The sequence below is a fragment of the Penicillium samsonianum genome (assembly GCF_028829775.1).
Source record: "Penicillium samsonianum strain IBT 33392 chromosome Unknown utg000003l_segment0_segment0, whole genome shotgun sequence".
Taxonomy (NCBI): Eukaryota; Fungi; Ascomycota; class Eurotiomycetes; order Eurotiales; family Aspergillaceae; genus Penicillium; species Penicillium samsonianum.
In genome coordinates this window covers 7,335,225-7,359,818 of record NW_026643261.1, presented here as the reverse complement: position 1 = coordinate 7,359,818, position 24,594 = coordinate 7,335,225, and the positions used below count along the sequence as shown (strand labels likewise).

At 47.5% G+C, this 24,594-nt stretch overlaps 6 protein-coding genes across 6 annotated transcripts; 2 read left to right on the top strand and 4 right to left on the bottom strand.

Moving 5' to 3' along the window:
• Positions 1–9,925: 9,925 nt before the first annotated feature.
• Positions 9,926–10,723, bottom strand: N7471_006497 (uncharacterized protein; the record flags this gene model as incomplete). Its single annotated transcript, XM_057279216.1, has 1 exon — positions 9,926–10,723. The coding sequence occupies one exon, from the start codon at positions 10,721–10,723 to the stop codon at positions 9,926–9,928; it is 798 nt and encodes a 265-aa protein (XP_057138826.1).
• A 2,665-nt stretch (positions 10,724–13,388) lies between these two features.
• Positions 13,389–14,245, bottom strand: N7471_006496 (uncharacterized protein; the record flags this gene model as incomplete). Its single annotated transcript, XM_057279215.1, has 3 exons — positions 13,389–13,527; positions 13,584–13,661; positions 13,716–14,245. The coding sequence occupies 3 exons, from the start codon at positions 14,243–14,245 to the stop codon at positions 13,389–13,391; spliced, it is 747 nt and encodes a 248-aa protein (XP_057138825.1).
• Positions 14,246–16,890: 2,645 nt separating this feature from the next.
• On the bottom strand, positions 16,891–17,115 carry N7471_006495 (uncharacterized protein; the record flags this gene model as incomplete). Its single annotated transcript, XM_057279214.1, has 1 exon — positions 16,891–17,115. The coding sequence occupies one exon, from the start codon at positions 17,113–17,115 to the stop codon at positions 16,891–16,893; it is 225 nt and encodes a 74-aa protein (XP_057138824.1).
• A 2,879-nt stretch (positions 17,116–19,994) lies between these two features.
• Positions 19,995–20,477, bottom strand: N7471_006494 (DUF3716 domain-containing protein; the record flags this gene model as incomplete). Its single annotated transcript, XM_057279213.1, has 1 exon — positions 19,995–20,477. One exon carries the CDS (start codon positions 20,475–20,477, stop codon positions 19,995–19,997), a length of 483 nt encoding a protein of 160 aa, XP_057138823.1.
• A 2,381-nt stretch (positions 20,478–22,858) lies between these two features.
• N7471_006493 (uncharacterized protein) lies at positions 22,859–23,323 on the top strand (the record flags this gene model as incomplete). The annotated part of the gene is made up of 2 exons (XM_057279212.1): positions 22,859–22,871; positions 23,004–23,323. 2 exons carry the CDS (start codon positions 22,859–22,861, stop codon positions 23,321–23,323), a joined length of 333 nt encoding a protein of 110 aa, XP_057138822.1.
• Positions 23,324–24,024: 701 nt separating this feature from the next.
• On the top strand, positions 24,025–24,562 carry encC (anthrone oxygenase encC; the record flags this gene model as incomplete). The annotated part of the gene is made up of 2 exons (XM_057279211.1): positions 24,025–24,082; positions 24,144–24,562. The coding sequence occupies 2 exons, from the start codon at positions 24,025–24,027 to the stop codon at positions 24,560–24,562; spliced, it is 477 nt and encodes a 158-aa protein (XP_057138821.1).
• Between the last annotated feature and the right edge of the window lie 32 nt (positions 24,563–24,594).

Here is a 24,594-nt window from a genome sequence, read left to right as displayed (position 1 = left end):
TATTGGCCCAAGGATAGTTTTAGGTTTACAAAGGCGTTGTATTATTATCAGACTGATAAGACTAAAATATGATATGATATTGTAATTTATATCACTAGTTATGGTGTTCTGGGGTGGACAATTCCGTGAAATTCCTGCATCTCCATTTTTCTAGGCGGTTTACAGCTCTCTCTCTCTCTCTCTCTCTCGCCAAGTCCAAAAATGAAGCTTTTGACACCAACAAGACAAGACGTGACAAGGCCGCATATGCGACCAACTATTTATTCTTGATGGAAAAAAATCAAAAACATACAACAGCATGTGTAAGGTGGTGGTCACCTAGCGCCCACAGATCGGGCGTAGGCGGCTCGCCGCTCTATTCAGGGCACTCAGGGCGGATATTCAGCCCGTATAGCAAAAGGTACATTTCCTATAGGTAGCCTTCTTTTCGCCTCGATTTTCATCACTCCAACTTTACTTTGTCACGAGCAAGATATGTACCAAGCCTGATCCAACTTCGAAATATCTAGGCCAATGTTGTGGATTTCGGGGAGCATAGCAATAATGTAATTCAGCGGGCAGTGCTGCCACGCATAGAATCTCGTTAAGCCATAAATTGCTTAATTTCGACCAGTTCGTTTCAGCCCTAGGAACAGAGAAGCAAATCGCTAAATTGTCCCTATATCCCTAGGTTTATTAAATTATATCCATAGGCTATTGTTCCGCTAGATATCAAAACTCATATTTCCACCTCTGCAGAGCGCCCGGTAGCCCAGAGCTGAAGCCAGATGTAGGACCCCTTGGCGTGGACGGCGTGGACGATCTTCTGCCAGGCCTGCACTTGCTCCTGACTCCAGACCCTGGGGACGTTGGGGAACACTTTAGCCTGAGAAGAGATAGCGGTGGCTTCTGTGATCAGAAGGGTCGGGGTAGCTCGAAGGAGAGGGCATTGTTGACAGCTCGGGAAGTCACATCCCGTCTCTACGGAACAGCACTAGAAATGATGGTGGGGCCGTTCATAACACAAGTCCTGTACAAACTAGCTGAGCAGGGAGAACTGGGCTTCACGGCGGTAGGGGGGCCCAGAGAAGAAGTGGTTTGTGCTTCGAAGGTAAATTGAAAGGCTCTGCCTGTATTGTCAATTTGGGCTAGCTAGACCCCTCGGAGAAATATATCACAAGCATGTGCGAACAATTAAGGTCATTGAAAAAAAAGTGGAACCAGCTGCAATTAACGCCAGAATAAACCCTTCGTATTCAATCTAGCCTAGCGGCAGAGTCACTTCAGCTTAATGCCAGTTAGCTCCACTTAGGACAAGAAGAGTTTAGCCATGATAAGCTATGATATTACCCCGACAACTTCGCAGGCCGTGGACGAAATTCTCCGACTGTTATCGGTTCTAGAATCCCATGTTCATGTCGGACCCCGGGCTTAATGTAACATCACAGAGGTAGGTGCCCAGCTGTAGAGCCGTGAGGAGGGCACAGGCCAGCGTGAGATCTCAGTGACACGCCACGTGTAATATGTTTGTCTACATAATATAGAGCTAAATATCTAAAACATGCTACATCTCACTATATTGATCGTTCCAGGCATTTTATCTCATGGTTTTGAGAAAAATGTACACCCCATCTACATCTTCTGAAGAAGTGGTCTTATCTCGTTTTCTTTTGTTCAGTCATACTTTTCCTCATGGCAGGCTCTCAGACCTTTTTGAGTCTTTGTAACGATGGAGTCGTGAAAGCAGGCTATCATTGTTAGCCACCTTTTTGAAAGAATGTACTTTTGGATTGAAGAAGGAAATACTTGCTATGCCCCGACACATGCAAGATGCCTTCCCTCCTCCTCAATCCATCATGGCCTGGAATGAAAACCTGGAAGATTTGCAGACGTCCCTAGCCGGAGGAGCGCTCGAAGGAGCATTGCTTTGTGTGCTGGAGCTTGGAATGCTTGTTGGGTATGTCACCATGAAACACAAATGCTTTCTTTCGACGAAGACGAGTACTAATAACAACCCCTAGACAGAAAACACATATCTTTGCGCGAATCTAATTTTTGAAATTGCACCACAACGCCGCGGGCTACGGTCCTCATTTTAATTGCAAGTTAATTGTAACTTCCGGCTCCATCTCCTGATACCAATTATATATTGGTGGAAGGTATGGTGGCGCCAGGGAGCCAGTGGCCGCCCCTTTCAGGGGGCCGCGAAAATTCTGCAGCCAACATCAACGAGCGCATATTGGATGCCAACTACGACGTACGCCAGTTGCTGAATCATATCAGCAGTAACAACTCTGTTAAAGTCCCGAGACCAGTATTAGACTATCTCAAATCCATCCAGGAACTCACCACAGACCTGATTAAGAACCCAATTGGCCAGGACTGGAAGCAGCAATTTGAACAGCTGCGCCAGGAGACCAGCCAAATTAAACAAGACATTCATGCGGTGAGAATTGCTTCTTCGAATGTTAATGCCAATGTCAATGGATCAAATCGGATCCGATCGTATGTCGACGCTGTCAAAAGCGCGCCACCACCGACGCACTTTTTATCTAGTCATGGGTCGACGTCGACTAACCCCGCATCGCCTTCCGATCTCATCCAGGACCGCCAGATCGTCGTGAAACTGGGTGATTCCGACGGTATTAAACACTTCCGTACACAGACCCCTGCCGAGATCACGAAGCTAGCTGAGAGGGCACGTGTGAGAGCAGCAAAAGCCACGTATGGAGTGACAGTGGCATCAGCCAAGTTTGTCGCAGCCAGACAATTGAAGTCGGGGGATGTCTCGCTCAGTCTTCGTACCGCGAAGGAAGCAGAAATCATGCGATGCCACCGAACTACGTGGGTGAAGCACCTGTGGAAGGGATCGGAAGTGCGCTTGCCGAGCTGGGGGGTTGTTGTACATGATGTCAATGTACGGTCTCTCGGTATCAATTCGGCGGTAGGACTCGGAGAGCAAGGCCGGAAACAGAGTATCATAAAGCAGTTGCTTACTGAGAACCTGTTCAACTGGGGGGACACTGCCGAGATTACCCAGGTGTCATGGCTTGTCCTCCCAGAAGGCAAGAAATCCGGATCACTGATCGTTGAATTCAACTCACCACATACCGCCAACAATGCAATCGATAATGGAACACTCTGGGACTCGGAGGTGCTTACCACGGTCTTGTACGACCGGGCTGCGCGTATACGCCAATGTCACAACTGCCAGAAATACGGCCATATAGGAAACACCTGTTCCAACGAAACAAAGTGTGTCTTTTGCGCTGAGAAGCATCATTCTCGAGACTGCCAGCGTAAAAAGGATGCAACTCTCAGTGAACGAAAGTGCGCCAATTGCGGGGGCGCACACAATGGATGGTCGAAACGGTGCCCCGATTTCATCAGAGAGATCGAGAGGGTGCAGGTTCTTGCGCAGGCGAGGGAGCGGCACCACCGGGTGCCGGCATACCTCTCGATGGCTGCCGAAAGGACGCCGGCAGCCACAACAGTGGGACCCGGGAGTTCAGGAGGTAGCGGCTCCTGGAGTTCCACCAAGGAAAGCTCCAGAAATGGAAGACAAAGCCTATCAAAGACATCGAATAAAACACCAAGCACAGGCCAACCGGCGAGTAGTAACGAAGGGCCAACATCACCGGAGGATACCGATATGCAGAGGACCCAGGAACCCCAGCCAGAGGACATACTGCCTACCTTCACAGTTGACAGCACTGAGGCAAGTGCAATTGGAGAGTCGATCCGCCAGTCGGCACAAAGGCCGGCAAGGGGAGTCGATCGATCAATCCACACACCGGTAGAGACACGCTCTGAACCTCCAAGGCGCAGAGCACCTAGCCGGGCGTCGACATCATCGTCAACGACGACCAGGAGCAAGGGCCTCATTAGGACAATGCTCAACACATCGAAACGACCTAGGGATGAGGCATATATTCTCGAAGACCAAGAAGCAGTAATGCCAGGTACGCCATCGTCATCGGCACCGGCCGCATCGGCTAGTGAATACCAGCCATCGGTACTATCCCTTACCAGCGGGAACGCACGTCGACCAGCTAGCAAGCATAGGGCTGCCGGCAAAGAGAACGCCACCATCTTCAAAACCAACATGGCAACACATACACCGGGCCCACGGGGTAAGAATAAACGCACCCTCGACGACCAGGTCAACCTCACAATGTCAGCTCCCTCGGTGAAGTTCACCAATAGAGCCGGCATGCAGGAAGAGAGAAGAACGCGCCAATTCACCAAGAAGCATACCGAAGAACACCCCACTTTTAATGAATAATACACCCTTAACCATCATCCAATACAACACGCACCGCTCGCGAGATGTCGTCATGGCGGACTTCCTGGCGAAGCCGCAAGTCGCGAAGGCGGATATCATTGTAGTGCAAGAACCATGGGAGAACCCATACAATGACACGACATACCACCCATTGAAACAGACACACGAGCTTCTCTTCCCGTCTAGTTCAGAGACGGGAAGCAGAGCACGGGTGTGTATATATATTTCAAAGAGAATCGGTACCAACTGGACGCACTACGCACACAGCGAGTTCTGCCAGGAAGTGAGAATTCAAACGGGAATTGGCGAGGTCTGCCTCTTCAACATATATAATGAATGCGGCACCACCGATACAGTGGAGCTTCTCAGCGAACTGCTAGGGGGCAACCAACGGCGGAGGAGCAGTCAGTATACTATGATTGTAGGGGATTTCAACCTCCACCACCCTGCCTGGGGAGGCATTGAGGCCACGCAGGATATAGGTGCTGACAGGCTTATTGAGCTCTGTGACGAAGCGGACCTTGACCTATGGCTGGAACCCGGTACGATTACTAGGGACCAGAACGGAGAACAAACGACAATCGACCTGTTCTTCGGTACACCGGACCTCACCGAGAGACTAGTGGTATGCGAACTGGCCCTAGACTGCCATGCAGACTCAGATCATCTACCGATCCGTGTACTACTCGACATTGACACCGAACCGACTGTCGAGGTGAAGAGACGGCTCTGGAAGGCCATGGATACCGAGAAATTCGACATCTTTGTGGCCGACAATCTCCCAATGCTACCGCAATTAACAACCCCCCAACGAATCGACGAACCACCACGGCTGTCGACCCCCCGAAAAATCGACGATGCAGTGAACCACCTGATCGAAATCGTTCAGCGAGGTGTACAGGAATCGACACCATGGGCCAAACCAAGCCCGCATGCGAACCCATCCTGGACCAAGGAGTGCGGGGAGGCTGTCAAACACTCTCGCCGCATATTCCGTCAATACCTTGCGACACATAGCGAGGAGGACTGGGAGACATATAAACTGGCTAGGAATCAAAAGGGGAAGGTCATCAAGACCGCTCTCCGGCGGGGCTTCCGGAGTTTCATTGAAGAAGCCGTGGAGCAGGGCCCCCAGGGGCTATGGAGGGTGGCCAAATGGGCTAGGAACCGAGGCCAACAACAGCAAGGAAGCGCGATGCCGGCGTTAAAGAAAGCTGAAGGAGGGGTTGCAGAGACAGACGCGGAGAAAGTCAATCTACTCCGTAAAGTGTTCTTCCCGCAACCACCAGAAGCCGACCTCTCCGACATATATGTCAACCAAAGACAACAACAACAAGGCCACGCCTACCATCGAGAGCAGTTCCAACTACCACCGGTAAACGTCACCGAAGTGAGAGCTGCAATCAAGAAGGCGCCACCGAACAAAGCACCTGGGTACGATACGCTGCCGAACAAGTTATGGCGGGTGCTAGCGGAGCCAGGCTCACGATCAGAGAAGAGATTTGTTCCACTTCTCACTACCATCTTCGACGCGTGTGTCCGAATTGGACACAACCCCCAGCACTTTCAAACCTCCGTCACAGTGACACTACGAAAAGCCGGCCCACGAGACTACCGAGTCCCAAAATCATATAGGCCCGTCGCATTGTTAAACACACTCGGCAAGATCCTCGAAGCGATTGTTGCCACACGAATCGCATGGTGTGCGGAGGAACATAATCTGCTCCCAAAGACACACCTTGGGGGACGAAAGGGGGTGTCTGTCGACCACGCGATCCAGTTGATCTTAGGGAGAGTATACCAAGCATGGGGAGAAGGTAAGATAGCGAGCATGCTACTCCTAGATGTGGCTGGAGCATACGATATGGTATCTCACGAGAGATTGCTATATAACATGCAACAAATGGGACTCGGTGCGCTCACTCCATGGGTGCAGTCATTTCTCACCGGTAGGAGCACACGAATCAAGTTACCAAACGGCTATATGAGCGAAGCCTTCCCTACACCGACCGGCATCCCGCAAGGATCGCCAATCTCGCCGATCCTATTCCTCCTTTTCAATGCACCGCTGGTGCGTACGTGCACACTCCAAGGACTGCACTACGGGGAGAGCGAGGCATATGGCTGGGTAGACGATGTATGCATTGTAGCTATCTCTAGGAGCTACGAGGAGAACGTGAAGGTCCTTGAAAAAGCGCTCCAGAAAGCAGACATATGGGCCAAGAAACATGCCGCCAAGTTCGCACCCGATAAATTCGAACTGATACACTTCTCCAACCCGACAAACATAAAAGCGAACCGATCGGCCCAGGATGAAGACGCAGTGCGATCAGTCCGGAACGCAGACACAGTGCAATCGGTCCAGAACGCAGACATAGTACAATCGGTCCAGAACGCAGACATAGTGCGATCTGCCTGGGACACGGATACAACTCAAACGACTCAAACGACTCAGTCGGCTCCCGAACAAGACATCTGGGAGGTGCCGGATGATCCATCAGGCCATGACGGCATGCCGATTATCATACCAGGAGACATACCAACTATCCTCGCACCCACAGAAACGGCCAAATACCTTGGAGTATGGCTCGACAAGCACCTCAATTTTACAACACACCGGAAGAAGATGCTAGCGAAGGGAGCGAGCAGCCTTGAGGCACTCCGAGGCATCTCAGGTTCCACATGGGGGTCATCATTGATTGCCATGCGGAAGGTATACCAGGCAGTCATCATTCCACAGATGCTATGGGGGCTGTCTGCATGGTACTGTCCAGCTGCTAGAGCCATGCCAAGGGGCGATCTCGACAAGCTCACTAACGAACTAACAAAAATCCAAAAACGTGCGGCAATCCTGATCAGTGGAGCTTTCCGCGGAACGGCGGGAGCGGCACTCGATATTGAATTATTCATCACCCCGATCAAATTACGAATACAACAAATCATAGAGGAAACAGCCATACGGATCCTCACAGGACCACAGTGGGCATGTCCACAAATTGCATACAAAGCCAGAAAACCAACGGAACAACGACTTGGAGGCTGGTCGCCACTCGAAGCGCTGGCATTGAAGAAGCCATTACGCCTACAACCGACAGAACAATGGGAAAGGAAACGTGCATTTGTCCTTGCACCATGGGAGACAAGGATCCCATGCTTCATTGAGAATCAAGAAGCTGCATTGGAAACCTATAACAACATTTACGAAGAAGCAGTTTGCGACAAGCAAGATAAAACCGCCATGATTTTCACAGATGGGAGCGGTTTTGCTGGGCACATTGGCGCATCAATGGCCAGTCTCCAGCACGGAGTGAAGTCTCAGAGGAAATATCTTGGCAAAGACTCCCAGTCCACAGTGTACGCTGCCGAGCTCAGCGGCATTGAAATGGTGCTCAAGGAAGCGGCAGGGGGGAATAACGAGGACACAATTCCAAACAACGGGGAAATTCCAAATAACGGGGAACAACAGGCTCGAGAAGTGGTCATTTTCTCTGACAGCCAAGCTGCCATCCAGGCAGTCCAAAACCCACAGCGACCGTCTGGCCAATACGTGCTCGCACTGATATATGATCACGTACGGGCCATCCGGTCACGGAACCAAAACCAGCAAAATCCAACGAATATCACTATCAGGTGGATCCCTGCACACGTTGGTGTGGACGGCAATGAATTTGCCGATGCGGAAGCGAAGAGCGCAGCGCTTCTTGGTGCGGGGATGGGAGTTGCGACCGGGAGCGGAACGGGTGAACCGATAATCCGCCTCGCCGCAGCTGCTAAGAGAGCGGTTCGCCAGCGAATCAGAGAGCGGTGGGAGAAGCAGTGGGAGCGGGAGACAACTTCCGCACCCACAAAGCGCTTGGTGCAGGCGCCGAACAAGAAGACGCTCCGTCTATACGAGGGACTGTCGAAGCCACAATGTGCAATTTTGATTCAAACGCGCACAATGAGGATCGGGCTTCGACACTTCTTGTTCAAAATCAAGGCAGCGGAGACAGACCGGTGTAGTTGTGACGAAGGTTCACAGACACCGAAGCATGTTCTAATGCAGTGTCCACGACACATCATTCCGCGCACGAAACTGTGGGAGCAGCTGTGGGCAGTTGGTATCAAGGAAATGGATTATGACAAGATCGTGTCAAACCCGCAGGCCATCCGCTACGTGGTCAACTTCATGCACCGAACAGGTCTCCTCCAGCAGTTTCAACATATGGGACTCGAGGACGACGACGACGACGAACGAACAGGCCTCGCGGCCATGGAGCTAGGTGTGGAAGACGATGGGTATTAGCCAATGACGATAAATGATGCTGTGAAACGAGAAACTCAGCCAGAGTCGACGAACATGCCAATCAACAACTGGCCAGGAGAAAAACACCATCAATTGAAACTGAGGCAGGGGAGGTTACAGAGGATGGAAGGGAAGAGTGAGAGTGAGAAGTGAGAGATGGAAGATGGAGGGTGCACTCCATGGCGATCGTTATATATTTCTTATGTATGGGTTTTTGGGATTACAGGGTTATTGGGATGGATCTACAGGAATGGGCTGATTCCACGCTCTTTACGATCAGCATCTGTATACTCTTGGGAGTGATCCCAACTCGGCGTTTGGCTTCGAGTTCTTGCTTCAGTTGGATGAAGCGCCTGCATAGTCATACGCAACTAGTTAGACTGCAACAGGTTAATTGAACTTTGATTGATTGATTGATTGATTGAACCCCTAGACATTATGAGTCCCAAGGTGTTCTCTATGATCTCCCTGTATCCGATAGAATGGTCCTTGTAGGGATGAGCATAGGGCTGTTTTCAGCGGCAGCTGTAGCCACATCTTCATCCCTGTTTGAACTTGCCCACACTGGTTCTACTAGTGTACGGGTGGCCTTCCGCTTTGGATTGCGCGTTGGTCAGGTATCACATATGCTTGAGCCCTAGGGCGAGGTTCGTAAAAGCTGGGCATACGTGGTAGCTGGACTTGATGTGGCAGAGGTGTAAGATGCACTGGATGCGTATAATACGGACACAGTAAGTGAAGAGGTCATCCTAAGCTTTGGTTCGTCTGACACTAACCTCTGGAAGAAAAACTCGGATATTGTCGGGTATGCATCAGTCATGCAGACTCAATTTCGGTTGGAATTACGGGACCTCCATCTCGTCTTGAAAGTCTCTTCCGCCATTCGCCCGTGTGTGGATCTACAGCAGTCTCTCCTAGGTGCTATGCACAAAGCGCCTTACAACTCATGTATTACGGCTTTGATACGTTTAATCAAGAAAACGTGGCCGAGAATCTCACCTCGCAGCTTGGCAAGGCCCTAGGGCCAGGCGCATTACCTCACATATTCCTATAGTTATGCTTGCCACATGGGCAATGAGCTCTGTTATCCTTGGCCTGGTATATGGATTTCGGCGCCGACGGGCTAAAACTCTAGACGGTTACCTGTTCTCTAAGCTTAGTGCAGACTGTGCTAAAAATATTGGTGATTTGCCTGCCACTATTGGTCCTCATAATCAATTTTATAAGAACGAGGGTCTGTAGAAGTTGCCTCGATTGGGCCGCGATATGCTAGGATAAATGACATTAATCATACAAGTACAATCATACAAATACAAATACAAATAGATGACAGAGCCCGTTCCATGTTACGATCCTTTACCTCTTCTTGTTCCCTTTCATCCCCATACCACCCATTGTGATGCCGGGGTTTGGTTAGACACCGGCCCATGCTGGCTTGCAAGCCCAGCGACATAAAACATGCACTGTCTCATAGAGAGAGACGGAATAGAACTAGGACCCTGAGAGGGTTCGTAGATATCGGTTGACCACACTACCGGGGAATACTCCACATGCCATTGTCCGTTTGCCAGCTGGGTCTGGTAGAGGAAGATAGTCTCTTCATAAGTGCTTAGAAAGCCATACGCGGATCCGAGATCCCTCATATATAAGAGGGGCTGTCCGAGGAGGCGCCTCAGACCTTTCGGTGTATGATACGCGTCACTTATGGAATGGGCTAGGACCCACGGAACTTTGAGTTCCCCTATCAAACTCAACTCGTCATTGCCTTGGATAGTTCGGGACAGGCCAATGACGTCCGGGATATTTTCATAGATGATCCCGGAGCACTTAAAGTCCCCGAAAGACAGGTTTATTCCCTGGGCCTCCAAGGCCACTCCCAGTACTTGTCCTATGGCTTGTTGAAAGCGGCCTTGGAGACCATGCTCGTCCCCAACAGAAACAATATCTGGCTCCACCTGGTGCGGGCCGGGGCTGACAGGACTTGTAGTACTGCGGCTAAAGGCCTGGGCATTATACGCTGCCTCGACCTGGTTCTGAAAGTTGGGCCAGGGGCCCAAACTTCCGACATATCTGAGCCTGTGGAGGGCGGAGGAGGAGGTTTTAGAGGACCCCTGGTTCAATGGGGGTAGGGGGGATTGCAGGATCTGCTTCACACGGATACGTGTTGTGGCCATTTCTTCTAGCTGTACATATCAAGCTGGAGTTAGTACGAGTTGCCTACTATTACGTGTGAAAATATTGACACGCAATCTGCTCATTTTGGGTCATGACTTACTCAATTGGACTCGATGGCATAGAGGGTTTGATGTTGGGGGGGGGGGGGGGGGGGGGGGATGGCATAGAGGGTAGGGAGAATCTGCCAACAACGCTTAAGGTTAGTATAAGATGTTGTTCTTATAATGAGTTGGTCTGGAATGTGACTTACCTTTCAACTGCTGGCAAAGGAAACTCGTGAGAACTCGGAGTTGAGGTCGGGTGACAGGGAAAGGAAAGGGAAGGGAAGAAAAAGAGAAAGGGGAAGGAAGGATAGTATACTATAGAGAATATTTTATTGAAGTGTGGTCACTATTTAGCGAAATCCGTGTTGCCCAGAGAGCTATCAACACGACACCGACTGACCACCCCGATCTTGCTCTTCGGTTGAGCACTCTCGCGAATACTCTCTCATTCCGTTATGAGCAAACTGGGAACTTTGATGATTTGCAAAAAGCATTCCGCCTTGCCCAAGAAACAATCGATATTACCCCCAAAGACCACCCTGATTTAGCCATGCGATTAGGGATCTATCTACCAACCCGATATGATCAGACAGGAGACTTGAATGACTTACAGCACACAGTTCGTTTTCTTAAAAGAGCCGCCTATACTACTCCACAAGACTACAATGACCCGGATGTAGCCCTCGTTTCCATTAATCTAGCTAGCTACTTCTCAACTCGGTATGACCGAACTGGAGATCTAGATGATTTGCAAGAAGTAGTCCGGCTAGCGAAAACAGCTGTTGATACTCTCCCAGATGACCATCCCTGACCTAGGACACTAGCTACATATTTATCAATCTTTCTCTCAAGCTGGTATCATCGAACTAGAGACTTCAAAGATCTACAAGAGGTCGTCCGACTGGCTGAAATAGCTGTCGCCGCTACCCTAGAAACCCACTCTGGTTTAGCAAATCGGTTACTAAACCTAGCTAGTAACCTATCAACCCGATTTAGTCGATCTGGAACCTCGGACTTGGATGGTATATAGTAGGAGATTTGGCTTACCTAAGGAACTATTAGTATTACACCAGAAGGCCATACCGATTTACCATATTGGTTGAACAATCTAGCTGTTTACATGTCAGAACAATACACTCGAACGGGAAATTTGGTTGATTTATAGGAGGTAACCCTAGTTACTTAAAGGGCCGTCGATAATAGCCTAGAAGATCATCCCAATCTAGCATCCTATTTGAATTCTAGCGATCCACCTTTCAGTCTAATATAAAAACACACATCAGCATAATGGTAAGGCCACGGCTTTGATGCACTTCTCGCAAGCCCTCGATTTCTATAATGTAACCCCACGACATCGCATCGAAGCTGCCCGTCGAGCGATCGACCTCCTTATTCTGGATAGTGACTTTGCTATAGCTTAATTGCTAGCTGGAAGAGCGCTAGATCTCCTACCTCTCGTATGCAGCCGTTACATCTCCCAGGAGGACCAGCAGTGTGCCATTCAGCAAATGTCAAGCCTAGCTGTCGAAGTATCCTCTTTCCTCCACCAAACATACAACGAGCTAGCTTGTGCTTTAGAAAACCTAGAGCATAGGCGACGCCTCATTATTAGATACCTCATTGACAGTAGGGGTTTGTTTGGAGGAAGGGCTACGTGGTGCACGTTGAAGTACATGATACAATGTGAGATTGATAGATTGTTGAAGAAGTCAAGCCACAGAAGCTAAGAAAGAGACTAAGGAATCCGATAGGGTGATATCTCAGATATGCCCAATGGGCATTCCAACGAAGCGGATAAATTCGATAGGCTTCGTCACAAGGCTTTTATGCCCATTCGCCAAGACCCGCTTAAGACTCGCCAGCATTTCTTAGAAGACCGTGAAGAATCCGTGGCACGCTTAGGAGACTATGTAGCGGATATATGGAGACTAGAGGGGTTCAATCGATTCCTTCATCCCCATTCTTCCGAGGCCTTAGAAGAAAATGCCACCGACCGGCCGATTGTGGTTGTGAATATCTCATCCGTCAGTAGCGATTCCTTATCCCGCGTTGATAGACGGAGAGTCAGGCCAGGAGATTCCTGGCTACATATACATCGTGCAGACCGAAGAAGAAGCCCAGAAGCTTGCGTATTATAAGACAAATGGGTACAAGGAAGCACACTGTTTGATTTATTTTGTTGACAAGGAAGAGCCTGTCGAAGCGTCAAGAAAAACTTTGGTGTATGCCGGGGATGTAAATGCTTTGTAACAACAGCGATTCGACTGCAAACTGTGGCTGCATCAAATAAATGGAAAATTAGTGTGATCCGGCGGCTTTGGTTTCTATTTTGCATTCTCCTTCGAAAAATGCCTGAATAAGGTCACTTTGATAAAGAATACATAGCGTCAGACTTTTTTACTCTTAATGTATTGGCATTGAGAGCAACTACTATACGGTCGGCCCGATAATACGGACAAATTCTTAGTTAACAAATTGGAAGTCTTGGGCTGTCATTCGATATTAATGAAATACCCGAAAGAAAAAATCAATGATATCAACTTCGATTCCTGTAATTGCGGCAAATATTCGATTCATTGGCGCAGCGCATTTGAGCTGGGGAAACGGACATCCATGATGATTACCAGGCCCACTTGGTAGGGTCTTTCTCCCAACCGGACTTTCTGGGTGGCCTAGTTAAACGCCAGAGGACAAAGGTCATGTCGGAAAATTTCTCGCCGGAATCGAAGCGGTCGGGGTCTCGGAAACCTGCAATATGCCTAAAGATAGTTAGCATATTCTGTTTTGTAATAGGTGTATATCGTATATCACATACATATCCCCGGTTGACTCGTCGTAGATAATCTTCTGCAAAAGAGGGAGCCCTGGATGCCATCCATGACGCTTCAACTCTCTTAGGTTTGTCAGTTTCACTCTTAACACGCTAAAGGGGATTCCGTAAACATACTCCCAGATATCGCGGAACTTCGTGCGGACGGCCTCGCGTAACCGCGCCGATTCAGGCCTCCAGAACTGATCCGTATCAAGTGGCTTCCCGCTGACCATTTCCCACACAATATGTGTTATGTAGCCGTCTGGAACCACGCCGTACTTGCCTTGCTTTCCTTCTTTGTAGGCGAGGAGAGCTGGGACCACAGTACAGTGTTGTTTACTGAGATCCTTCAAAGCTTGTAGCTCCAAATGCTTACGGGGTGGAGCTGCCTGTTGTTGTCGAAGCCGGGGGAGCTGGGACTCTGTTCCGGGGTTGGGAATCTGAAAGTAAATTCTCATGAATGCCTTCTTGCTACTGTCTGTCGCACTGTAGCAGAGGTACTTGGACACGGCGAAGGAAGGTCCACCACCCATCTCAAGTTCACGGTTGGTCATTCTTTGGAAATCCTCGGTGAGTTTCTCCTCGAGAACCCACTTCTGAGGCGAGGGAGTGGTGAAGGTCACTTGTGTGCCTAAGCAAAGATCTGAATATCCCATGATAGACATGTTGGTGTGGAGATTTGATGACAAGAGTGCAAAAAGAAAGAGGAAAAACTGATCAGAGATTAAAGTTTATGAGTAGAGTGAAGAAAAAGAAATGAGAAGGTGAAGGCGTAACAATGACTTTGTTGATTTCTCAGCCTCGTGGATCAGGCACCGAAAATTTCATTCATTCCAACCTTGGAGGTTTGTGTCAATATCATATTGTTGTTTGATCATCCCACTTTTCTTTTTTTTTTGGAACGATAACAGCGTCAGATTTCAACTTTCGGAGTCAGTCTGGATTCATTCAAATGCTTTTGTTCAATACGTACACACTATCCTTCGCAACCCACATAGCCCAGAGACGTCTGAACTAGTGGTCCTCCGCATTGTTCCTGATCCAACCGTCTGGTTCGGTTCCATCAGGGCCACTTCCAGGATGATCGAAGCACTCCTCGCAAAGGGCCCAGTTTCCAGCCTGACAGTAAACCCATTTTGTTCTGCAGCCTTTGACTTTGCATTTCGTAAAGGTATGCTGAGTGTTCAAGTGCAGGCACACTAAGCAAGATCCTTTTCGCCCAGATGACATCGACCCGCTTCGTTGGTTTAGTCAATAAATCTCCATGTGAGCGAGAGTTGGATTTCTAACCATAAAAGTCTTCTACCTATCAATTTGATGTGCTTACGATAGGGGATCTTTGTCGTTGTATAGCGGGTCTGTCAATATTCGGAACATATCTCGGTGTCATCCAGCCAAATCATGAAAGAAAATGGGATCCTGCGTGATTTTATGTTAGGATTAGCTTCTTGGATAGCGGGGTGATTGTGGCTCCTTGGGCGCCTAGACCTCCAGTGAGGCATACTAGTTAATGCATTGTGACGGCTCGGCGCTACACATTTTTGGTAGGCCCTGTTTCTCTTCTTGAACACAATTTGACTTGGATGCTGCGAAGGTGATTAGTCTATGGTGTCGTAGATATTCCCAGATGAACCCAATTTAGGCCCCGGTTTTTCCTCAATGGTTGGATCTATGGATAGAATATTCTCTTATAACCCATATCACGTCCTTCTTAGACACTAAGGTCCAGCCACGTAGCGCCTAAGCAGGGCTGGGAACCGGTCCATATTTATGTAATGTCCCGACTTGCGCATGGGCTGCTGGGAAATAAATGGTTGGGTCAGGATTATTCTTGACGTACTTTTGCAACTACCCCGCTCGTTTGCGGCACCTATATTGAATTGACATCGATCGGTTATTGGTCACTTTCGTATCTCGAAGCTACAAGGCTGACACGACAACGGAGTTTGGACCAATGAACCCTATAACCGCAGTAGCCAAAATACCATCTTAGCACATGCATTATGTACGCTAGCAAATTTTACATTGGATCACGAAAATGACTGATCAACATTCACACGTGAAAGTTGGGTAACTATAATGGAAGCTTTTCCTCCACTAGATCATTTAACGGACCTTCTTCCTTCCGATATGAAGCTTGCAACCTAGTGGCTGGGCTGCGTGGGCTATCTACATAGGTACGTACCATGGTCTGCAGGGGTATAAGCCGCACACCAACAAACGACCGCTTTGAAAGAATAAAAGTGGCAGCACCCTGATCAATGGTTGTATTGTGTCATAGATTGTGCTAGCCATCAAATCCATATCCGAGACCAGAAAATACCCCACTGAAGAATATCGTATAATCGACATTCCGTGGAGGAGGCGGGCCGAGGTTTCGGATTAGCCATAACTCTGGCCGGTAAGAGGATGGCTTAGAAACTCGTAATAGGAAATCCGTAGTTTTTCCACTATAAACCACCCTATATACTTTCCGTACTCGCTTTTCACGGTAGACTTGGTAAATACCGCCCGTCTGAAGATTAGTGGAAGGTCGGTTCTCTTAACAATTAAAACAGATATACTTATTAGCGTCAGAAGGCACACTAGAGGATAGCTCCGTACATTCTATATGTAACTAGGTATAGCAGACCGAGTGGCAAACCCTAGGACCACCCGATATATTTCGCTTGCCGTAATATAGTATTGAGAGGGTGAAGCTTTATATAGTGAGGTCACGGATTTAGGGAATAGAAGAGTAATACTAACTCTTAACCAAAAAGGATACCTACGCTATTAAGACTAAATTAGTCGGCGTAGATTCGTGAAGGATCATATCGATAAGCTTTATGGGTATGGGACTTCGCCGAAAATCCCTACCGTAGGGATTTAAAGTGAATATATAAGCTAATATCCTAAATCCTAGGGAGCAATAGAGTGCTAAAGTATTAGTAATAAGGTGAATAGGGGGAGAATGAAGTATATTCCCATTATGAATCTTAAAAAGTGCGATATGCCGTATAGAAATGTCTATCCTATAAACAGTTCTTTCGTCATTATTACTACGGGCTATAAAGTCTTTTACTTTTATAGCTAGAGTACTGCCGATCTAGTCGGTGTTATAGCACACGATCAGATGTTTGTGGAACCAAAATATGTCCTTAGTAGGCGCCTTCTATTATGGAAGGGTGGAAAATGTGGTCGGCAGTTCCTTAGTATCCGCATTCCTAACCTCAAAGTCCCATGCTACGATACGTAATAGTCCAATAGCAAGGGCAGCGAACATAGGAAATAAGCTTCCCCAGGTAGTAGTGTCGTCGAAATAGAACCTTCATGTGAAAACAACGTCCGTAAAGAGCTGGAATTGTAGCTCGTTTAGCCGCCCGGGGATAAAGCTGCCAACTGCCGGCAGCGTTTCACTTTGATCTCTAGTTGTTTTTACAGCATCCTCCACAGCATCCCAATCCTTATCCTTGGGTGCCCCTGTTCCGAATAGGGGAGCATTGGTTGTGACCGATGCCGTATTATTTCCTCCACCACCTACGTTGGTCGACATTCTCGCTAATTTCCGGTGATGTAAAGGGTTGTTGTTGATCCCCCCGGGGTTGCTCTACCAATCGGGTGAAAATTCTCTAGGGTGCATCACAGCTCTCTCTGCGTGGTACAGATGATAGATTGTAAAGAAAAGGTGCCTCCTAATGAATGATAGTTTTGAGAAGAGCGAGTGTCATAACCTGTTGAGGGCTCTACTTTGTAGGGACCGAAGGAGAGGAGGAAGAGATGTCGATTCCTATGGGAAGGCGAGCTTCCGACTAACTATCTATCTAGCAAACTGAGGGGTTGATGCTTGAGGCATTCACCATGTAATCCCTAAAGTTATCTTTTTCATTATCTCCTCATCATCCTTCGTGGTGGGGTGCATGAGATCTTTGACGTTAGCTTAAAGAGGGGGGTTCTCTTTTTTTTTGTGAGTACGTACTTGGCCTGGATCTGACGAGTGCTTATGTCTAATTGCGTCATAATTAGATACTACGTCCACATGCAAACGTTCACTAATCTATTTTGGGGGGCGGCTAAGTGACGAAGCTATAGAGGGACCGCGGGAACTTCTTTTCTATATCTCATCTCACATTCCTTCTGCTTTAATATCTTTACCTCTATTGAAAATTCATGTTTTATATCTAGTTTCTCATATCACAGAGGTACATACTAATGAATCTTTCTTTCCTTATACCCTCATACTAACCTTGGAGGCTTTCCACACACCATAGGATCGTGGGGTTCTTCGGTAGGCCTACATTTACCTTCGACAGAAGTGATAGGGACTTTCTAAAATACGGGTCAAACTACGTCCTTCGGTCCAAACTCACCAAGTTATTTCTTGCCGAGCACGCTCTACGTGAACTAACGCAGCGTGAGGAATGGTTATACCACAAGGTTATAGCCTTACAAAAGGCTATGGCTATCAAATCTGATGGGAAGTCAGATGCGACCGAACTTGAAAACGCAAATAAACAGCTTGAAAGGACTCGAGCGCAGTATCCAAGAAAGGAGCACGCCCTTTACCAAGCAGAGTATAGGTTTCGCTTACCTTTTAAAGACGCCTATGATAGCTTAAGGCGTGATACTAAATGGTTTATGCGCGAAGAAATGGTTCAGGATTGCTCAGATCGAGGCGGATGTTGTAGCCGGGAATGTGGATGCTGTGAACAGAGGCATCTGTCTAAAAGAAAGAAAGGCAGAGGCCATTGCACTGCAGAGTGCGGGTGCTGTATTAGCTTTCGAGGTTTTGAGCTCCCAGAGAAAGAAAAACAAGAGATGAGCAAAGATTTCGAAACTATGGTGAAAGGATACAATTCGGCCTATACTATACATTTGGCAAATTGCTTTTTTCGCCCGTTGAAAGTGAAGTCCCGGTGGCAGCGAACTTTTAAAAGGGGGTTCCACTCATGAGAAAGATTGAAAATGCCCTGCTCTACTTTGCTTGAGAATCTTTTGCTAAAATAATGGATTGCTTTACTACTCAAATACGGTATCTAGCGTTTAAGCTACTATTTCTGACGGCCGTCAGAATTACTTATACTTTTCTCTGACCGCTGTTAGAAACTTAGATTTCTTGAAGCTCTATATAGGGGATTGGGTATACTATCGATTGAATTAGTAGAAGAGAGCTTTATATGTATAATTCTTTTAGTACTTTTTGACGATAGGTAGAAAAGTGCCTTTTGTCAGAAATTATAGTATACTACTTTACAATAGTCAGAAATTACAGCATAATGCTTCTTGACGACGGTCAGAAATTACATCATAGTGCTTTTTGACGAAGGTAGAAAAGTGCCTTTTGTCAGAAATTATAGTATGATGCTTTTTAACGACAGGTAGAAAAGTGCCTTTTGACGACGGTCAGAATTACAGTATGGTGCTTTATACGAAATATGTACATTTATATGATATCAAAGCGCCCCTAAGGTTAGAATCTCGAATCAGTTTTTCAATTGTACAACCACAACAATCACAACAAGAGCACCAAGCTTCATTGGAACGGTTCTAGTGGGAGTGTGAGTCTTAGTAGCCTTGTTACCTTGCTTCCTTCCAAGGTTGTTTGCAGGGATCTCACAGTATTCACGACGCGGAGATTTCCACATGACACGCCACGCGCTTCAAGGAATCTACCAGAGCGCATTACCTTCTTCGCGAGACATATGATTTATGTTGATCTAGCTACCAGGGGAACGGGTTATAGTGATCCCGCTCTTACAATATCCCAAGCCACGGCGAACGATTGGCATAATTATCTCGTCTAAAACCAAAACCTTATATCTTCCGACATGACCTGCCCTATATAAATCAAACCTTTTCCTTAAAGAACTGTATATCTATTAGTGCTATACGAATCCCCTCTAGATTCTCGTATCTTATATACTCATCTTCTCCGCCTAACACCTTATTGCAGACTGAAGCTCGGTAGAACTGGTGTAGGTTTAAGTTATAGAAACCATAATAGGTAAAATCCTTTTATCTAATAAATCAAAAACCATGGAGAACTCAATAGGCAACTTATACTGACACACTGATACTTTTCTTCATACTAAACAAGGAGAGTTATTGGGTATCCAGGGCATACGCTGTTTAGTGGGATCGCTCTTGCTCTAACAGAATATTGACCGGTTTCTTCGGCGGGTAAGCTTATATCGTCGTTAGCTATTGAACCGAATGGAGCTGGAAGGGATGCTTACTATGTGTTGTCACTTGGGGCAATTGCCTGCTGAGGATTCGGTAGGTTCGCCTAGGAAGGGGGTGGTGTGACCGGCATATTGGGCCAATTCAAAGGTAAAAGTTGGAAGTGTGAGCCGTGCTGATGAGGACTTGATTGTCAAGATGAAAGCGATATATCGGAATGGACCAGCTTTGTATTGGTGCAGGAATCCTTTTGGCTTATAACCATCTATCTGAGCCAATGCGAAACACGATTTCCTCCATAAGGGTGGAATATTGACGTAGGTATCGAGTCGGTTCGTTCGTTGCAAGGGTAATATCGCGGAATGACTCCGCGATATTATTGATGTCGGCCACGTGGTCGCGGCGAGCGCGATTAGCTTGACGGGACACCTCCATGGCATTAGTGCTGGCAGTCCCTAGGAGGTCGTAGGCCACGCTGTTCGGGACCAAAACGGTCTGGCCTGGTCCGGAGACAAGGAGGCTGCAGTTCCCTCCACGGGCGCGGTACAAGCAGCAGCCACAGCACTTCACAAATACTGGAACGTCAAAGACAACACAGAGCGGGAAGATCCCGCGGCCGGCGAGACAAAAGTCGCAACGCTCATTGACGACGCGACCAACCATCTGGATGAAGAGAGCCTCTACATTCTCGATACGACCGCCGATTTCCTCGTTCCACCTTTCGCTAGTCATCGCCATAGTCGAGCGGACGACGGGCTCCCGAAGTTTTTTTACCTGGAGGATGCATCGAATGAGCAGGGATTTGACTAAGTCTCCCTCTTTCGCGACTCCCTATGGGAGACGTTGGATATAGTTTGCCCACTCTCCAGCTTCGGGCACAGGTCTGCGGGGGACCCAACTGGGGGTGGGGGTTTCAGGGAAGCGGGGCCCGTGGAGCCCGTGGGACGAGGGGTGGGTGCGGGCCGTGGCTATGGTGCATGGTTGTCAGTGGGACTGTTCCAAATAATAGTCGCTGAGTGACCTCGGAAGTGAACTAGCCTTTCCTCTTGCATTTTGAATCGTAAACGTTATCGAGATGAGAGAAAAGGAGAGGAGGAAAGGAGAGGAGGAAAGGAGAGGAGGAAAGGAGAGAGAAACACGAGAGAAAATGGGGTTAAAGTTCTCACACGCGCTGAAATTTGCTCAATAACAACACCCCAATAAACTTGCTCAATTCCCCCCAACTCATCCTCAAGTCCTACACAACTCAGCCTCAAGTCCTACCAAATAGGCTTCAACTCTTATTAGAGATGTGTCAACTCATCCCATATATGCCTCCATTCCTCCCAACCTTCCACAGAAAGGTTAAATAAGGTCTTTGCTTAGGCTATAATGAACCTACAGCTGTGCTGCAAGCCGACAAAGGTAGCTAATCATACGCTGTTACTTTGATAGAGTAAACCAAAATCAACCCTCTCATTCTGCGAATTCTGAATGTCCAAACATTTATGCAACCTGCTATTTAGCGGCCTTAAGGCGCTGCTAGAAGGAGAGAGGAAGAGAAGGGAGAAAAAGCAACAGGAAAGTCTCTCACGCCAAAGGCATGTAGGCGAATACTGTATCAAACCACCGTTAACTCCGACTACGACGCTACAACAACCCGTATTTCTCCAATGCCTGCCTTGTTGACGGAACTTGAGCGCGAATGATTTTGAGGCTACGCACAACGACCAAGCATGGGCACGCTCGAGGACGAACATCTACCGACTGACTCTAAGAAGCGCAAGAAGGTGCCTCAGTATAGAAACAAGACCAAGCGATTGATTGAAACTTTCAGATTGTTAAACAGCGGTACTATTTGCTTGATATTAAACATTAGTATAGACACAAGTCCTACTGTCCACAACAATGTCAGCCCCCCTTTTATCAAGCTATTGTTTCATTTTAAACGGGCTGCCTATCATAGGATTAAAATCCACCCAACCCGACGGAGATCGAAATAGAGCCGCATTCTCACCTTGTATCGCAATGGACCATTTATATTATTTGATGATCCAAATCATCACATACGACCATAGGGTGTGGAAAACAGGGCTTCCCGTCCGCTCAGCCGTACTTAAGCCACACGCCGGTGAGTTAGTAGTTGGGTGGGTGACCACCAGCGAATCCTCACTGTTGTATGTTTTTTTGCTGTTGTATGTTTTTTTGCTGTTGTATGTTTTTTTGCTGTTGTATGTTTTTTTGCTGTTGTATGTTTTTTTGCTGTTGTATGTTTTTTTGCTGTTGTATGTTTTTTTGCTGTTGTATGTTTTTTTGCTGTTGTATGTTTTTTTGCTGTTGTATGTTTTTTTGCTGTTGTATGTTTTTTTGCTGTTGTACGTTTTTTTGCTGTTGTATGTTTTTTTGCTTTTGTTTGTTTTTGATTGTTGGTGATTCCAAGGTTGGTGAATAAATACTACGTTGTAGGAAATCCATCTGTTTGACCACAGCCGCTTTTCTCGAACGCCGAACCCAGCCATTATGGCGGATTCCATGTTGGCCTGGTACAACCTCCTAGATCTGGATTTGCCGAACTGATTATTTGGGTCAGGCTACCCAGTCTTATAGCGCTCAGGGTTCAAAACCCCTTTTTAGGGGGGTTCTTGATGCCTGAATGCCTTATTAGCACCGCTCTCCACACCGCTCTATACATCGTATTGTAATTATTCATACACAATATGAAGTTTTTCATCTCTATACAAATGGAGATATCTCGGCAAGTGTCAAAAATGAAGCTTTTCATCTCCATATAAATGGAGATATCTCCACTTTGTCGGACGGTTTGCAAGTCAAAAATGAAGCTTTTGATCTCATACAAATGGAGATATCTCGGTGTTTTCATAGACGATTTATAACTGTCAAAAGTGAAGCTTTTAATCTCATACAAATGCAAATGAAAAGCTTCATTTTTAACACTTGCAAATCGTCCAAAAATATGGAGATACTACCATTTGTATGCTGATGAAAAGCTTCCATACAGAGACGGGAGTTGGAATCTCCTCAGCATATGTTTTCTTTGTCCATCTCCTACGACCTTCGGAACAGTCAATTATTCCTTCGGACATCTCATTCGACCTCCCAATTAACCAATTCATTACTCCATGGTGACCACGCGTAAGTGTAAGAACATCGCTCCTGAGCCTGAATGAAGCCTTCGAGGCTGGCCTGTCCTCCGCCCCACATCGCACCTCTCCCCCCACATTCGTTCAATCACTCTCGGACACTAGCGCACCTGTCAGCGTGCAGTTAGAATCTCCTCGGGATATGTTTTCACGGTCAAGACCGACAACAAGGACAAACGGCCACTACCCTCTATGGAACTGTTGGAACTGAGGTGGCACCTGTCTCGCATTGCTTGTATGTATGACAAAGGCGAGGACGAAGATAGTGATTATGATTCTAATGGCGGCTCCGTTTCCGTCCGTTCAGGCTCTCGATCCCTTATCAAGAAAGAAGCTACGTTCCCCGAGAACATCCCTTTCCGTCCACCCGCCAAGTCACCGTCACCCCCAAAGCTACAGAATGTGTCTTTCGAGGGTGATCTCAGTTCCTCTATCGTGGAGTAATGGGATCGTTTCGCGCTCTTGAAGGGGTCACTGGAGCGCGCGTGAACTTTGTATCACATCTTCAGTCAACTCCGTTGAATCTGTTGAAAATAATTTGGACGTTTGATCGTCTGAAATAGATGCCACTTTGGATTGTGGAATACTGCTCCAGATCGTGAAATCGTAAGAGGAATAGACGCCATTTTTTATGTTGAGAATTTTCAACTGATGTAAAGGATTGTATGGTTAGACGGAGTTCCAGTTCCTTAATCGTGACGATTGGGCCTGTTGACCGACGAAAGTCAACGCTACCGCGAATGCTCAGCCGCAGGCTAGTAAGCCATGAGGCACACAACCCTGGCCCCCGGGTTTTGGGTCGGAGATTTGACCCCATTGGTGGTAGTGGAATATTAATAAGGCTGTGGGAAAAATAATGTCTAAGTGGACATCCTTTACGGAATATAGACAGCCCAGAGACCGCCTTTGTCGGACTTTGTTCCGTATTCATCACAGCGGCGGGCTTTGGAGCGGCCCGAAATGGACTTGATAAGAGTCCTAAACCCGATGTCCGGAATGCAGACAAATGTGGATTCGGCATTGTCGGTTTTTGGTGCAATGACTTGTATCCGCACATACGAGCTTTTCTTCCACCTATAAAGTCCGAAGCGATTGGAATTGGATATTTTGTGAGAATTTGAAAGGGAAGCTCTTGTACCGTCAATATGAACTCTTACATTTTAACACAAATTGTTGCAATCTCGTCATCCTTCTGGCTGTCAGGTATGTATTTATCGATCTTAAATAAAGAAATCTCAGGATACTAAGCGTGTCAACAACACAGGCGAAATATTTACCTACTCTTGGGGCGCAGTGCCTGCAGTCTTGGTGGCCACTCCAACCTCCCAGCATTTAGCTGCAAAACAATGGGTCGCATTTTACCACAGAGGGCATGCGTTGGGCCCGTCTTTCGCCATCCTGGGAGCAGGGAGCTTTATTTGGTTGGCTTTGAAGTCACATTGTTCGTTGTACTGGGGGGCTGCAATTCTCGATATTGGTATCATTCCATGGACTCTTCTTTTCATGTTACCAACCAACTCGAGCATATTCAAGTTTGCGGACATGAAAAACTTGTCGGAAAACGCGGTCCGTGATGAAGCACAATTGGCTTCCCTGCTGAACAGATGGGCGAGTCTCAACACCATTCGCTCGCTTTTACCATTTGCGGGTGGAATTATGGGATTGCTAGCAGCCTTGGGCTAAGCCTCATGCTGCATGTGCTGGATGGACCAACC